Genomic DNA, 17,389 nt, shown 5'->3' with positions numbered 1-17,389 from the left:
ATGTATGTATGTATGTATGTATGTATGTATGTATGTATGTATGTATGTATGTATGTATGTATGTATGTATGTATGTGGTTCTCATATTGGATGTGTGTACATAGAAAGCTACGGTATCCTTTCTATGCTCATACATGCATGGTTCCAGATCCTCAGTATTGAATCAATCTGAGTACCTGGGTTACCCGGTCCCTAACTTGTTCCGACACGACAATCGACATTATGCGAATATGCTATATTCTACTGGCAGGAGTTGAATACATTTGTATGGGTACACATTGATGATTAATCAAATATTAAATTACTTGACAGATCTATAAATATAACTTTCTACAAGCTAGTACATGTGTCTATTGTTCTGAATAAAATCATACCACAAAGCGGAACATGATAAACTTCCTGTCATTGTCAATTAATAGACTCTTCATATCATCAAGGACTTCTAGTCGTCCCTATTGTTTTAGTCCAGGGACTTGCAGTGGTGTCATTGTGTAGCACAAACTGTCGTTTCCGTTTTTGTATTCCGCAAAACAAGCCTGGTAGCCATTGCAAATCTGTGGGTGGACTGTTATTGTTCCGTTCCTGCTATACCCGTAATGTAATACATTCTATAACTTAAAGGTTTGTTAAATCAAAGTTTTTCTCATAACTAACAACGTTCAGAACTCTCTCGTAGTGTTGAGATAGTCACATACTCAGAATTTTGTCAATTCGGTTCCAAAACGTCAAATTATCAAGGCATCAAAGCAAGAACAGAAATGAGAACGTAAATGGCGAAAATGTGTACGTTAATAAAGTGACAAAGGTTGCCAATATGATCACATTTCTAATGTCAGAATGATGCAATCTCTCTTCTTGTTCTCATGATGACAACGGCAGTACAGAGCTCGAGAGAGAGAGGGACTTTGCCCCCACCGCGCACGACTTGCGAGTATGGCCATGACGAATCACGCCCTCGTACGATAGGACAGTGTTCAAACTTTTGTTTTCTTGTGTGCAGCCTGAATGCACTCCTCCGAACCCTGGAGTAATTATGTCAGTATAATTACTCCAAGTCCGAACACAGCGCAAATCGCGTTGTCTGTAGCACAACGCACAAACGGAAGAAATATCCTTCGAGAAACAACTACCACACTCTTCGAGATCATACACCCATATAAGTCCTTGAAACAGACTAAAAATCGCTGAAAACCACAGTCACTCGAATCAATGTGTATGATTTTTTTTTAAAAGTATAGTGAATAATTCATATACATTTTTCCTCCCCAAATCATACAGATTGATTCGAGTGACTGTGCTGAAAACCTTGCCGAAAACCACACCGCTACATAAGAGCGCCCTCAAACACGTACTCATAAAGTGACATTCACATCATGAATTCACATCGGATAGCTGCGACATGTATCCCCTGTGCACTGGCGGATCATAAGCACGTGGGATCTACGCTAAGTAAATGGAAAAAAGAGACATTTTTTCAGAAAACTATATGAGGATAAAAAAGATTTAATTTATTTTACAGAAAGAAATACCCATCACCTAATTCTACATTGCACCGTTTCAGATTTAATATAATTTTTTGAATTTCCAGACCCCGGCCCACATAACTAGACAAATAAATAATTATTATATTATTCTTGAGATTGGTTGGCATAGTGTAATGCCTTGATGTCCATGTGTAAATAATCATGAATGACCTGATTACATATTCGTCAACAAATTCTAGATTTGAAGGATGTTGCATAATGGATTTCCACAAACCAGAGCTGTTATTTCTTCGGCGACACTGCGAAATATGCCTTTTGGCGGTACGTCAACGTTTTGGACGGTGCCGTAAAAGAGGCTGTGGTCTACGACGATGTGATAGAGTAGCCTACACACAATCACAATCACTTTGATGGATTTTGACGATGTCTTCTCCACAACTCGGCACCGAGTACCATGCCTATTAAACGACCTGTCAACATCTAAGTGGGTTGGGTTATCGCTACGTGAAATCATATACGTACATAAATTAAGTTTGAACACGGAACCGCTGAATAGGTATCTAGGCCACAGGCATTTGTTTCCCGTGTTACGTCTCAGAATATTTATATCAGAATACAATGAAATGTCGATAATATCGTTAATATTGACGTAGTCAGCCAACTATATATGAAAGGGGTAAAATTACACTTGTTTCTGTGATCGCGCAGGTTCACTCACTGCGAAAGAAGACGCGTACGTCAAAATTAACGATATTTATATCGACATTTCATTGTATTCTGATATAAATATTCTGAGACATAACTCGGGAAACAAATGCCTGTGATCTAGGCGCTCGTGGAGAGAACATGGTCAAAATTAACCATCGCGTAGTATCAGTTATAACCCAGTCGAGGCTCTTGCCGTTGACGGCTACCCCAGCCTCTCTGCTGGTGTAGCCCTCAACGGCAAGAGGCTGGATAAACGAGACTAACGATCACGAAGATCTCGGCGCTCATGCTTTAGCGAGTACAAATTGAAAATAATAAGAAAATTGTCAAAAATGTCGTTCCAGTTCCGACTTCTTGGGTTTTGAATATGGGTTGAATTCTTCAAGCAAAGTTGGTCTAGAGACTTCTATTCTCAGAACTAACTGTCAAGTGTTCGGATTAGCAAGTACTAGTAATGTTTTATGGCAGAGACGATAAATCTCTTTTTGGAGCAACCCCTTTAGGTCTCTCTTTCCCATTCATCTTCTCTTCAAACTTTAAAATTCTGAAAAGAAAATTTGTTGATATTTCAAGTATAGAAATATTTCGTTCCCGAGTAATGCACATAAGGAACAATCATGAAACAGATAATAGAGATTAATTTTGTGTGTGTGCTTTATTTTATGAATCGTGATTTAGTAGCTAATATGCACCGTGTTTTTGTCTCTATCTGCCTCTCTCTCTCTGACTCTCTGACTCTCTCTCTCTCTCTCTCTCTCTCTCTCTCTCTCTCTCTCTCTCTCTCTCTCTCTCTCTCTCTCTCTCTCTCTCTCTCTCTCCCCCCACGTTTTTCACTATCCCTGTCTCTCTTCGCATCTCGTACTCAGTCTGTCTGTCGCCTGTCTCCGGATATCTCTCCCCCCCCCCTCCGTCTCCCTGGTCTCAGAAACCTTAGGTAGTCTGCCACGGTCACGTTGCATCGTATCGGCAACATATACATCAATATCGTATATTCATGATCATTTCCTTCTGAAACATATCACAGGTCACAAGTGTCTGTGGTTCAGAAATCCAGAATTCAAAACATAGAATTTACTTACAGTTTCAAAACGGAAGACTTTTTGCCCAGCATCATTGTTAAGAATTCGTTATATGCGATGGTGCCAGAATCCGTTGTATCGACCTCAGCGATCATCTTTTTCAGTTCTAAATGTGTCTTTGCCTGGCCTAGCTTTTCCATCATCATCTTCAGTTCCATTAGATCTATTTAAGTATACACACTTTTAACATAATTTACGTCCATCCCATAAAATAATTTCCCCTATAAGATTTGTTTGAAAATGGTAATGAGGAATGGACATTTTTTCGATTCTCAGGGTGTAAAGCAATTTTAGTATGTGCTTCTATAAAATAAATAATGCGTATAGACAAACAATAATTAAAAAAAATATCTACTTTAAGCTTCTTGTAGTACAATATAAACCTTTTCGAACATTTACGGAGTTACAAACACGGACTTGGTCTATGGTTAGTTGTCTCATTTCGGTTTTTGAAAGTAGAAAAACAATGGTACTCGCACAAAAAAATCCCTAAACCTGGGTAACTTTTCATTTGATAATCCGCTAATCATAGTTAGATAACGTACATGTATTTAAAAGTCTTCATGCTTTAAAAATACACACACACACACACACACACACACATATATATATATATATATATATATATATATATATATATATATATATATATATATATATATATATATATATATATATACAGTATCAGAATAGAGGTACATGTAATTGATCGGATGATTGTAACTGGAAATCCCCTCAAATGAGTCTGTTTTTGGATAATACATTGTGAAGATGTTTTTAATTTGGTCTGCACACTCCTGTTTGAACCCACCCACCCCACCCCACCCCCACCCCACCCCCTACTGGCTCCCGGATTGGTCTTAGCTGTTGCGTCAAAGTAATGCAAACATAAAATTTACCGTAGCCAGTGATTGTTTGTGAGAGAGTCACAGCTGGTGAAATAGATATCAAATAATAAATTATGATCTTGGTAATTATGTGATAATACAATGTCATGTATGTCCCAAAACGTTGCAATATGACTAGTCATAAAAATATGCACCTGTTATAACTAGAATTTACTGTACATCAAACATGAATCTGTACATGATCTGTGTATTTCCATATGATCATAACAAGACGTGAACAATGCATCTTTTCCTCGGGATATTGATTGGGCTGTTTAGCATAATCGTGGTTAACTGAGAAGCCTGATAGGACTGAACAACACGACGTATCTTACAGTGTAGTATAAATAGGAAGTCATTTTGAATTTTTATATTATAAAACAACTTTAAAATGCATTTTCTAGGTAAAAAAAATATGCAGTAACATAGAGCAAGCTCGTGTTCTTATCTCACTAAATTGCAAAAAAATCTCTTAAAAATTCCAAAACAAAGGCTTTAAAAAACCCACAATAACAAAACAAAAACAAAAACAATAACAACAACAAAACAAACAACACTTTTTAGTGTTATCTCCCTTTTTTGTGGTTGTGGTGTAAATTTTTTGTGTGCGAAAAAAAAAGCAATAAACTTCTTGCCTAAAATAAAAAAAAGATCAACTTTGGTGTCAGGAAAAAAAAAACTCCTGTAAGACGTTTATTATCCTACATAGTTTACTTACAATAACGAACATTTTATTCTATTTTACAAATTTTTAATTCTCTGAGATAAAACAAGGACTATACAATCTACATGGTTCATGTTGTTTTTTTCAAGTTGGAAAACGTAAAGTTATATTTTGTAAATTTAAATTCCGTCACCCACGTGACCACTTAAATGGATCAAAGTCAATATTTATTCATATTTCATATTGACAGTATTTCATACATAGACAAACTTAATGTAGAAGTGAAGGTTTGAAAAAAATTCAAGAATACGTCAAGCAATATGCACTTATAGTAATATTACCTATGTCGCCAGAGTTGTCCAAATCGAATTCCATAAATTGTTCTGTGGAAAAATAGGAAAGAAAATGTGTTATGTGTTACGGTATATACTGATTTTTTTTTTTATAGTGGAATGTATTCAAACGTTGAGGGCGCTGGTCAAGACGTAAACGTGGAGTACCATGTACAAAGCACGTAGACAAATACAAATAGCCGACTTCAATAACTATGATCGGTTAGAATATACTGTTGCTGACGTATTTATTACGATGTGTCTTCGTACTGGGACATTCTTCTTAAAAAGTGACATATTAAGTGACGTTGCTGTCAAATTTGCATATTAAGTTACGTTGCTGTCAAATTTGCATATCAAGTGACTTTGCTGTCAAAATTGCATATCAAATTAAAATGTCAAATCGCCACACACCAGTACATTTAGTAATGTTGATTTCATTAAGAATAATAAGCAGAAATACGGCAACCTACTTTTGTAGCTTTCTAGTTTGGCGTCCAAGTCAGGATAGTCTTCCTCGTCGTCATAGTCGCCGCTTGATTTAAATGACTAGAAAGAGGGTGTAATAATATTGATTTGCGATTATTAGAAAAAAAAGGGGATTGAGTCATTTCATATTCCATATTCTCAGACGCTATCCGTAACTGGTCACGGTTACATTGGAAGGGGAACGCTACTATGAGATATAAAGACAGTTTCATAAATTGTGATTCTGGAGAGTTATTTCACAATAATCATAATTTTTGACAAGAAACATTAAAATTTTAAAATTGTTTCACATTCATTGTACTATCAGTGATCCAGCTTTGCATCATGGGAGTTAGGAGACATACACATACATATGTATTTACAGGTAAACAATATATAGTCATGACTAATTACCTTAAGCTAATAACGATTTAGGAATCATGGATGTGTATTGCTCATCTAACACATATGCATGCCTACAGGCTTCCATGGGGCAACACTTTGAACACTTGATCACTTTCAAGACGGTCACATATTTTGATAAATTAAATGAATGTGAAAATATTTCTTGGCAAGCTAATCACATGGGATTCAGTTAGTTTTATTTACGAAAACAAACAAATAAACAAACAAACAAACAAACAAACAAATAGTGACAAACATCAAACATTGAGTAAATTGAATCATTAATCAGTATAAACAATAATGTCATGAATTAGTTTATGTTTTCCGAGTCTTATTGCGAAATATTCACACTTGAACATACCACCGTTTATGTGATGTGAACGTCATTGACTTTCCAGAACCCAGAAATTTACGAACATGCCTTTATTTCCTGGAGTAGTGTTCCCCTTTAAAGGATACGTTTCTACGATCACAAACACGGTTTTTGGTCTGAATACAACGTGTTACTGTTAGTAAAATCACAGCACACATCACGTAACTGCATAACTAGTCCCCAACAAAACTTTACTGTGATTGTTCAACACAAACTGAAAGGAAAAAAATCGGTTACATAACGTACGTTTGAAATAAAACACCAAATGAAACGTAGCAGGCATTACAGCTATAAAAAACGTAGCCTTGAATGGGAATGAGAATGGAGGTTTAGAATTCGTTGTAGGGAAATCATACAAAATCTCACATTCGCCTGGATACTATAGGCTAAAGAAACCGTTTTTCAAATACGCATACATTTATATACCTGGTTTATTTCGTCTAGTGAGAGCTCCTGGTTTTTTTTCAGCTGGCCGTATATTTTTCCACCTGAAATTGAAGCAAAATGTAATGGCATAAATAGGCTGAAAGTACTTGTAGACAACGGACAATTGTTTGGACGGTTCTTAACGGATGCAATAGAGATATGTCATCCACGTCTACATGTGTCCACAGGGTACGGGACGAATTGTCAATGTTGTTCTCGCGCTTTTCCAGATTTTTAATATTATTTTCTCTATATTTCAAATAAAAGTTTTAAATAATGCCACCATAACTATTTTTTCCTCTCATTGTTTTTTCCTAAATATTCCCTATTTTATCACTTTCTTTTCAGAGTTTAAAACTTTGTATTAATTAGTAAATTGCTAACCCTAGAACAAACTCATGGGCTATTTGCCCAATTAACACATTGCGCTGTGAGTGCAAACATCCACCGATCCGACTAATTTGAAATATAAAGAAAATAATATTAGAAATCCTGAAAATCGCGAGAACAACATTGATTATTATTAGCCCAGTACCCTGTGCCGATATCAGTTTATTGTTTAGGACATGTAGGTAGGAACACAGTCCTAGAAGTATGCATAGCAGGATGGTCTCACCTCTATTATATAACACAGACTCTATCTGAACTCAGTGAGGTGAAAGCAAAGTGCCCCCAGAGACTTGATTACATCGCCGGGAGGGTCCTTATCATCCCTGAACGGGACCGGGTGCATAGAAGAGCGCCAACAACAGCTGGTCTTTCAGTCTGCATAAATATGGCAACGCATCTGTGTACGGTGCGTTGTTTTAACGAACAATATTGTTACCGTAGTGTAAGCGCTAGCTGGTCAGCTAGTTAGCAACATCCCTGGGCTATCATATTTTGTGTATCTAGGTACGACTTTAAATGATCTAAAATTCAATTGAATAGTCTAAACAGAGAATAAATGCGATGGGAATATCGATGTTTATTGACTAAACAAAGTATCGTGAACGTGAAAGTTTTCTTGTCTCAGTACAGTGCTAGCTAGGGACAAACCCACTGCATGTTAGAGGGGCTGGGTTCTGGATTTGGGCCAAAAATGGATAAATGAATCATAATTATGTTTACCGACATATTTAAGTGACTCTCGTCAAGTTCAAACTCGAACCTATGTCAAGTTCAAGATTAGACATGTTTGGTTGTTGAACGGCTCTTGGAGTAATTATACTGACAGTACAATTACTCCAAGAACGGAGTGAATACGTTGTAAACGGACATTGACGTCCTACAGTTTTTGAAAGTAAATGATTAATATTTTCGTTTGAGGTACACATGTTCAATTACCTATAGCCAACACCAATAAATCACCATTTTCCGTCTCACAATGTGACAGATATAATATAGAACATTAACGTTCTAGACTAAAGGTTATATGTTTGACATTTTATAAGTTAACATATTATAACATTCAGTGCATTTTAATATATTTTGTATATGTCTCAATTCGGCTAGATTGTAAACTGGTTTATGTTACGAGAAAGGGAGGGCCTTAAAATACGGTCTCCGTTGTATTAACTGTCCGCTAAATTGACAATGTTTGGGTGGGCCATGGGGGTGCAGGGTGCGGCCGGCAACTGCGAAAGGGAAGGTCGGCGTGAACAAGTGTAGTAACATCTGTGTTTCCCTCCACCATTATAAGTAATTGTAAACATATTTGTCTTTCATGATAGCATGGTGGGTTATACTTCCATGATGATAGGCAGTTCCAAAACCAAAGCAACAGCAATTATGACCAAGTCAGAATATACCAGACCCAGGCTTGAGCATGAGAATGTCATGCTTTTATGGTATGTGAAAGGATTGCCAGTTTGAGAGTGTGGTATGACAACACATTGAATAGGTTTGGGTATCTGACCGGAGCCGCGGAGCCTCCCTGTACGATACCCACAGAGTTACCACACATTCGGGTGCCAGGAAAACTAATCACAATATATACCATGGAAGTATCGCCGACACTTCCATGGTGTATACTTATCAGTACTTACCCTGATGATCAGCCATTTTGTACTATAAGGCACTGGTTGTGTCCAAGTGTCACTCTCTCACAGGACTAGACACTTTGCTTGAGCTACACGTAATACAACTATAGTGCACGAGTATTGTTCTTGCATTCAAATTAAATGACAATTACTTGTTTAGAATATTCATGTGTCTCGTGTCGTAACACCATGCCAATTATAATAATATCCCGTGTGATTTAGGAGCCTTGACTCAATGAATATAGGGCGAGTGATAGGGAATTGTTTAAAGGGGCATGGTACACTGACTTTATATGTTGTTTTGGGGGTTGGGGGTGTGGTTTATTTTGGCTGCATACTTCAACCTTGAGTACTCTTAGACGAGTATACCATTAGTTGATGGAATTCAAACTTGGTATTCCAGTATGATGCACGACTCGATGACGTAATCTAGAAAGTCGCAGAAATGCTTATGCCACAAACAACACAAAAAGACGATCTTTTCAATGCCACCGAGGCTCTATACCAGAATCGAGGTTTTATGTAAATATTTCCATTCGATCGAGTTAAAGACACACCCATAAACTCAGCTGATATAGTCTGTTATTGATGTTTCACTTTCGATGCACAAAATACATGTACATAAAACACACTTTAATATGTTTATTCTAAAAGATAATATGGGTCGGCACACCTTGATGAAGGTGGTTATGTATGCAATAAGATGCCTAATTTACTAATTTATTGGTACCTAATTTATTACGTCACACTCATTTTAATATCATTTTTGAATATCCGGCGAGAACTATCACACTTGCTAGACGTGACGCAACACGTTTTACAACGACACAGAGCCTGCAATGACAAGAAAACCGATAGGTTACAGATTGTTTCCCTTGTTGTATGTTACAGCATATATATAGATGGCGCACTGTTGAATATTCAGAGATAGTCTTTATTAAATAAAGAACTGCTTTACAACAATTCTCCAAAGTCATTGATACACCAATAGGGTGAACCATTTGCCAACCGAGTAACCTTTTTGTACAACCATAGACAGTGGTGGGGTCTAAGGTAAAACCCGGGAGTACAACTTCACAGGAGCTTGTGGGCACATGGCAATGGATACATATATTGCTAATAAAGTAATATGACGGTTACTTTTATTGCAAGATGGTATAGTAAAACATGGATGTATTAGGGGAGAAATAACGCCCTATTTAATACATGGCGCTTTCAAATGAAAACGCAACTATTTTGCTGCCTTTGCACCTAATGTCTACATGGAGACGAAAACAGAGTTTGTGTAAACGGGTGAAAACGGAAAGATTCGAAAACGGTGTGGTATGAACGCAGCCTTAGAATATATATCGCATTACATTTACTCAGTCCCTGAACAGAACAAAACAAATAACAAATACAAAGGAAATACAACTGGTAACAGCCAACTGAAGCGTTTTTTACACTTCTCACAATCTTTAGTATAGCATCCATATTACATGTAAGTGTCAATTTACACTTACATTTTCTTTACAACTGTCGCCATAATAAGTGAGACACCAAACCAGCACCAATCTTGAACTAAAGTTTGCTAGGTAACCAATCTGATTAAAATCCGATGTAGATGTCGGCTAATCGTGCGTTGCTATCTTACCTTCGTTATTTAGCTTTAATTGACCTTCGTAGTACATGTTTACGTTTTTAGCCTTCCCTACATCTGAGATGGCGCCCATTCAAACGAATTTCTGCTCACTGAGGATTTTAATCTGATTGCTGATCAAATAATTTTGGTCTCCTATCGCCAAAATAGTCTCAGCTATCAGTAATTATCAGCCCAGTATGTGGTGGAAATAAATCTGTAAACAATGTTACCAGTACAATTAAAGCGACTAGAGAGTAAAAATAAATGTCATAAGATGTCTTGTCTCACTTTAATAGAGTTGTGGATAATCACAGTTGTGGGCCTCTCATTACACAGTTTCTGCTTGTTATCTGACATTGTTTACAAATTGACTGCAGAGAGAAAGGCCACATGTTAGTGTTATTTTACGCCTGATATGGATGCTACAAATGATTGTGGCAAGCAAGGACACATTTTTAAGTGGCTGTTATGAGTTGTAGAGGTTAACAATCTAATCAACACAGTGTACATGATAATCACTTTGGACTAAAATATAATGCGTACTGATTTGCCTCATTAGCATATTTGTTACTTTTTAAACAACTTTGTCTCAATGACTGTAAATGAAATAAATGGAACTAGTGAAATCACATTATAATGTACCAATACGCATTCTGTACATTGTTATGCATACTAATTCGACTATTTACCATATTTCCATAGATTGCTATGCATACTAATTGGACTAATTACCATATTTCCTTAGATTGTTATGCATACTAATTTGACCGTAGTTTCATAGATTGTTATGCACGCTAATTACTATAATTCTATAGACTGTTATGACAAGGCAGCCAATCAATCATTATCACAAAAATCGTTAAACAAAGCAATGTATGTATTTGGATACCTGTATTGACAGTTGTGCCAGGTTTGGTTAAAACTGGCCAATGCATCTCAGTGGTGTACATATACACCATGATTAATTTTGTGTTATTTGACCTGACAAAGGTCAATGTCTCATTAGAAAGCTCATTATGGATATCATGGGAGTAGACACTCAAATGAAGCGTTAGTGTGTACTATCACAGTAAATTTGGCTGCCATTCTGCAACCATCATTGGCCGATGTATCTCAGAGGTGTGCATATGCAATTCAAACATTCATGCCTATTCGACTTTGAAGATGAAGGTCATGTTCAAAGTATCATTCATAGAAAGCTTGCAATTGATGACATGGCTGTAGACATATGAATAAAATCTGTTAAGTTTGTGGTGTTCATTGACAAAATGTGAATTTTTACAACAAAATGGCAAAGGCCATTATCACAAAGGTCATGGAACAAAGTGACATGCCTATGTTGACTATAGCACATGACATTTGTTGAAGGTTTGATTGAAATTGGCCTATGCATGTTTGAGAAGTAGGTGGCCATACAAGGATGGACAAGACAAAACTTAATGCAGCTGCCCCATTAACTTTGTCTGTTGGGTCTAATATGTGTTTCTTGATAACTATCTCAATGAAATGAAACAGGACTGCTGGCATGTTATTTTCACAAATAATGTTATCAAAGATCAACATGTGGACTAGTTGATTTGACATGATATGTTTGATCATTTTGGTGTACTAGTATATGTATTTAGCACATCCCAACTGAGGTTCCATAGTGCTACAGGCATGGTGAAATGTTTGTCTATGTGTCTGTATGTGCATTAAACAGTCAAAACCCCTGGACCGACTGTCTCTCTCATTATTTGATGGGAATGTTCCTTTGGATGTCTAGTTTGGAAATTGTTCAAATAAAACCATTACAAACTTTAATAGGATAATTTACAACTACTTGTTTATGGGTCCATTATCAAATCTACTGTCAGTGTTGCTTGGTAACAGTTTACAGCACAACTGAACTATAAAAGTTCAATCAAGTTATATGAGACTACTAAACACATCCATTACCCTCTGTATCTCAGACATCCATGGGCCTATTCCAACCAAACCTGGCACAAATGTCAGATGCTATAGTAGGCATATGCAAGTCACTTTGTTTCACAACCTTTGTGATAATGGCTGAATGGTGGCCATATGTGTTGCAAACATTCATGTTATATGTCTGTCTGGGTTACTGTACATGTGGATATACATTAAAAAAAATAACACATAAACTGTACAGTTGTGTTACAATGCCAGTGGCACTATATTTTATTCAAGATGAAAGTCAGTTTTGTCAAACAACACATGATCACATTGAGTATACATGGAGCATACTACTCATAGTGAGAGTGATTCAATAAAATAATGTTAATACCAAAGATCGATGTGTGTACTAGCTAATTTGACTGATTATGTTTGATAATTTTGTGTATACATCTCTTTTAGGACAACAATGGAAACTGTTGGTCAAGTTGTCTGTTACAGTGTAGATAGGGGAGGACAGACAGACAATGGAATCTGTTGGTCAAGTTGTCTGTTATAGTGTAGATAGGGGAGGACAGACAGATGATGGAAACTGCTGGTCAAGTTGTTTGTTACAGTGTAGATAGGGGAGGACAGACAGACAATGGAATCTGTTGGTCAAGTTGTTTGTTACAGTGTATATAGGGGAGGACAGACAGACAATGGAAACTGCTGGTCAAGTTGTCTGTTATAGTGTAGATAGGGGAGGACAGACAGACAATGGAATCTGCTGGTCAAGTTGTTTGTTACAGTGTAGATAGGGGAGGACAGACAGACAATGGAATCTGCTGGTCAAGTTGTCTGTTATAGTGTAGATAGGGGAGAACAGACAGACAATGGAATCTGCTGGTCAAGTTGTCTGTTAAAGTGTATATAGGGGAGGACAGACAGACAATGGAATCTGCTGGTCAAGTTGTCTGTTACAGTGTAGATAGGGGAGGACAGACAGACAATGGAATCTGCTGGTCAAGTTGTCTGTTAAAGTGTAGATAGGGGAGGACAGACAGACAATGGAAACTGTTGGTCAAGTTGTTTGTTACAGTGTAGATAGGGGAGGACAGACAGACAATGGAATCTGCTGGTCAAGTTGTCTGTTAAAGTGTATATAGGGGAGGACAGACAGACAATGGAATCTGCTGGTCAAGTTGTCTGTTACAGTGTAGATAGGGGAGGACAGACAGACAATGGAATCTGCTGGTCAAGTTGTCTGTTAAAGTGTATATAGGGGAGGAGAGACAGACAATGGAATCTGTTGGTCAAGTTGTTTGTTACAGTGTAGATAGGGGAGGACAGACAGACAATGGAATCTGCTGGTCAAGTTGTCTGTTACAGTGTAGATAGGGGAGGACAGACAGACAATGGAAACTGTTGGTCAAGTTGTTTGTTACAGTGTAGATAGGGGAGGACAGACAGACAATGGAATCTGCTGGTCAAGTTGTCTGTTAAAGTGTATATAGGGGAGGACAGACAGACAATGGAATCTGCTGGTCAAGTTGTCTGTTACAGTGTAGATAGGGGAGGACAGACAGACAATGGAATCTGCTGGTCAAGTTGTCTGTTACAGTGTAGATAGGGGAGGACAGACAGACAATGGAATCTGCTGGTCAAGTTGTCTGTTAAAGTGTATATAGGGGAGGAGAGACAGACAATGGAATCTGTTGGTCAAGTTGTTTGTTACAGTGTAGATAGGGGAGGACAGACAGACAATGGAATCTGCTGGTCAAGTTGTCTGTTACAGTGTAGATAGGGGAGGACAGACAGACAATGGAATCTGCTGGTCAAGTTGTTTGTTACAGTGTAGATAGGGGAGGACATACAGATGATGGAAACTGCTGGTCAAGTTGTCTGTTACAGTGTAGATAGGGGAGGACAGACAGACAATGGAATCTGCTGGTCAAGTTGTTTGTTACAGTGTAGATAGGGGAGGACAGACAGACAATGGAATCTGCTGGTCAAGTTGTTTGTTACAGTGTAGATAGGGGAGGACAGACAGATGATGGAAACTGCTGGTCAAGTTGTTTGTTATAGTGCCGATGGTGGCCGGAGAACAGACAGACAATGGAATCTGCTGGTCAAGTTGTCTGTTACAGTGTAGATAGGGGAGGACATACAGATGATGGAAACTGCTGGTCAAGTTGTCTGTTACAGTGTAGATAGGGGAGGACATACAGATGATGGAAACTGTTGGTCAAGTTGTCTAAACTGTAATGCACACTTGTTACGCTCAGCTTGGTAACCAAGTTCATTGTAAATCCTGGCCTGTAGATGAATTAAAGAAAAAAAAGTTTTAAAAAATGAATATTTTAGGTAAGACTCAAGATCGAGCACAAACAAATTACACATTAGTTTGACCTGCACTAGCTGCATGAGGGATATTTTTTTCATATAACATTCAGTTTCAGTTGAACTTTAACGTACAATAAAATACTTCTCTCTGTGTCACTTGAATGCTAGGTTGTTAATAAAAGGCTTTTTTCAGTTTCACTCACACTCTTACCTGTAAATAAAAGACTTCTTTCAGTTTACAGTGGGCTTCTGTCTTCTGTAGGCCATCACAGACTTCATTTAGGATTCTCACAGCAGACATTAATGCTTCAAGAAACAAAATAATACAATCAACCACCTTGTACCAACAAAACTGGTTGACTCAATGAATGCAGTTTGAATTCAGTGACATCACACACAAAATCATTGCAGGGATAGATATTAAGTGGGGGTTTGAAATGTTCATAGCCATCCATGGCAATGTCAAAGGAGGATTGTCAGCAGACCCAGTCTCATGGAAAAGTATGTCAAAAAAGTGAAATTATGTTACGTTGGAAAATGTATTTTTGATTCAAAATACACAATGTACATAGCAACAATGAAATGAATTAATCTTTGCTAAAAGTTTACGTCTCTGCAACCTAGTTGAAACATTAAACTGCAGTTTCTACCAACTGCCGGATACAGTTGTTTTACAGCTCACAACATGAATCCCATAATTTTGGAAGTTTTTCTGACAGAAATCAGTCGCATATACTGTACAAATCTGTAAGATACATTGTGTTTTTCAGCCCTAATCAGGATTCTCAAATCAGTGAATCAGTTGATAACATCACATGGTGATACATCATGTCCTACAGACTACAAATCCACAGAACAATTCGGTTATCTATTTATGATTTATGTGGGAATTAAACATGTAAATTGATTTTTTCCACCAAACATAAAAGGTTATTTCCTCCAAATTTATGACAAAATATAAAAAGATAACAAAATATTTTATTCTAGATTTTGATTTGTATTGTCAGTTCAACCCCGATTACTCAATGCAATGCCAATCTAATGCTAGTTATATTATTCATAAATTCATACTATTAAAAAATTGTACTCATGAGTGACAAAAATCAGACTTCAAAAATTCATGACTACACAAACGTGACAAATTCACAGTATTCTATATTTACCATCTTTCCGGCTGTTGGGTTGATTTGGAGGATTACAAGCTAGCTGGCATTTTGCCAACAACAGCTGTACACAGCACTTGTCATACTGGGTGCCTAGACAGAAAAGACAATGAAATTAACACAAAAATAAAAAAATATGATCTATTGTCTAAAAGGCCTTGATAGATTTGATAGTGAATTTTCATAATCATGTGTTGACTCTACTTACATCATCTCACAGCAGGACAAATTCAAAACCGAGTAAGAATTTGCTCCTGTTCTCTGGACGAACAGTTCCATTGAAGTAAGCATTCGCTAGCAGAAGGCAAACCATAGTAGGGGATAAGACAGTCTGATTAAAATCTGATGTAGTGTACATGTCGCAATTTCTTTTTGGCTGTTACATTTACTGTCATTTTTTTTTTTTTTGTGTGAGTAATCGTTACATACATCTGACACAATACCATAGGTTTTCCCCGAACCTAATCTCATACGAGTAGCCAATCAGAATCCGTTTTATAATATAACACTCAACATTCAAAATTGAAAGAGAGAGAACCACCAAACTATAATAACATCGTTGTCTGTGCTCTGTGCTCTGTGCACATGCTCTTTTTGAACAGAGCACTCTGAAGTACTGTACCTGTATGTTTTGGTGTATTATGCATTTTCATTGGTTGAGTGAATTCACTCAGTACTCTCGTGTGGCTAGGGAAACCTATGGTATTGTGTCTGATGTATGTAACAAACACTCATAAAAGAACAAACGACAGTAAACGTAACAGCCAAAAAGAAATTGCAACGGATTTTAATCAGATTAGGGAATGGCAAAAGCAAAAATCCTCATATGACTGGATTCTAGACTACAAGCTAGTGTATATTTTATTGGCGATTATTATCTTTTATTCTACATTTTAACATAATGTCTTTTTATGGATGAATTGCAATTCACATAATAAATGGGAATAGCTTATTTTATTGAATCATAAATTTATCTTTCTGTTTGATTTCACCAGCTTGTGAGTTTGAAATGATTTTAATTACTACAGGGAATAGAAACAGACAAAGACACAGGTGGTCAGGTGTATGGAAAAAAGTAACTTATCAACTTATCAGCAATTGATGTGTTGATGTTGAAATAGGAGTAAAAAAAATTGATATTTTAATTGACAGTCACAAAAAAAAGCTTTTTTCTATGAGGCTATCAGTCTAAATAAATATTTATTATTTATTATTATCTTCAGAATTGCATTTCTATCCAGTGGGGGAGGGACAGGGGAGGGGTGCAGGAAGGGGGGTGGGGTATGCTTGCTTTTTTCCCATACTGGTACAGTAAAGGCTCTTGCTGGACAAGCATTAAAATTTGTGAAAGACAGTTGTCTGGCACAGCTGTACACAAATTACAACACATAACACTCAAGCAAAACATCTGCATGATTCCCCTGAATTATTTATAGCATCCATATCAAGTGTTAAAGTAATGTTTCAATTGTGTTAATTATCAATCCAGTATTAGATGTAATCAATCTGTACACAATGTTTGGAGTACAAAGCCAGT

At 37.0% G+C, this 17,389-nt stretch overlaps 2 protein-coding genes across 2 annotated transcripts in view; both read right to left on the bottom strand.

Moving 5' to 3' along the window:
• Window positions 1-2,622: 2,622 nt before the first annotated feature.
• LOC144441474 (allograft inflammatory factor 1-like) lies at window positions 2,623-6,916 on the bottom strand. The gene is made up of 5 exons (XM_078131054.1): window positions 6,827-6,916; window positions 5,628-5,703; window positions 5,164-5,205; window positions 3,272-3,434; window positions 2,623-2,736 (listed from the first exon to the last, which is right to left on the bottom strand). Exons 1-5 carry the CDS (start codon window positions 6,914-6,916, stop codon window positions 2,652-2,654), a joined length of 456 nt encoding a protein of 151 aa, XP_077987180.1. The 3' UTR covers window positions 2,623-2,651.
• Window positions 6,917-14,545: 7,629 nt separating this feature from the next.
• Window positions 14,546-17,389, bottom strand: part of LOC144441365 (anaphase-promoting complex subunit 5-like) — a 37,061-nt gene continuing 34,217 nt past the window's right edge. The window contains exons 18-20 of the mRNA XM_078130922.1: window positions 15,853-15,945; window positions 14,901-14,995; window positions 14,546-14,662 (exon numbers count right to left, since the gene is read on the bottom strand). Of these exons, the coding sequence (XP_077987048.1) occupies window positions 14,546-14,662; window positions 14,901-14,995; window positions 15,853-15,945 (305 nt within the window). The remainder of the gene's footprint in view (window positions 14,663-14,900; window positions 14,996-15,852; window positions 15,946-17,389) is intronic.

The sequence above is a fragment of the Glandiceps talaboti genome, chromosome 10, assembly GCF_964340395.1.
Source record: "Glandiceps talaboti chromosome 10, keGlaTala1.1, whole genome shotgun sequence".
Lineage (NCBI taxonomy): Eukaryota > Metazoa > Hemichordata > Enteropneusta > Spengelidae > Glandiceps > Glandiceps talaboti.
The sequence above is the reverse complement of the archived record's forward strand: the minus strand, read 5'-3'. Positions and strand labels throughout refer to the sequence as shown.

Excerpts from the sequence above, each read along its gene's own strand:
- LOC144441474 (XM_078131054.1), bottom strand. The coding sequence starts at position 6,916 with ATGCCATTACATTTTGCTTCAATTTCAGGTGGAAAAATATACGGCCAG. Across the intron at positions 5,206-5,627 it reads CAAACTAGAAAGCTACAAAA|AACAATTTATGGAATTCGAT; the intron begins GTAGGTTGCCGT and ends ATTTTTCCACAG. Across the intron at positions 2,737-3,271 it reads AAGTCTTCCGTTTTGAAACT|AATTTTAAAGTTTGAAGAGA; the intron begins GTAAGTAAATTC and ends TTTTCTTTTCAG.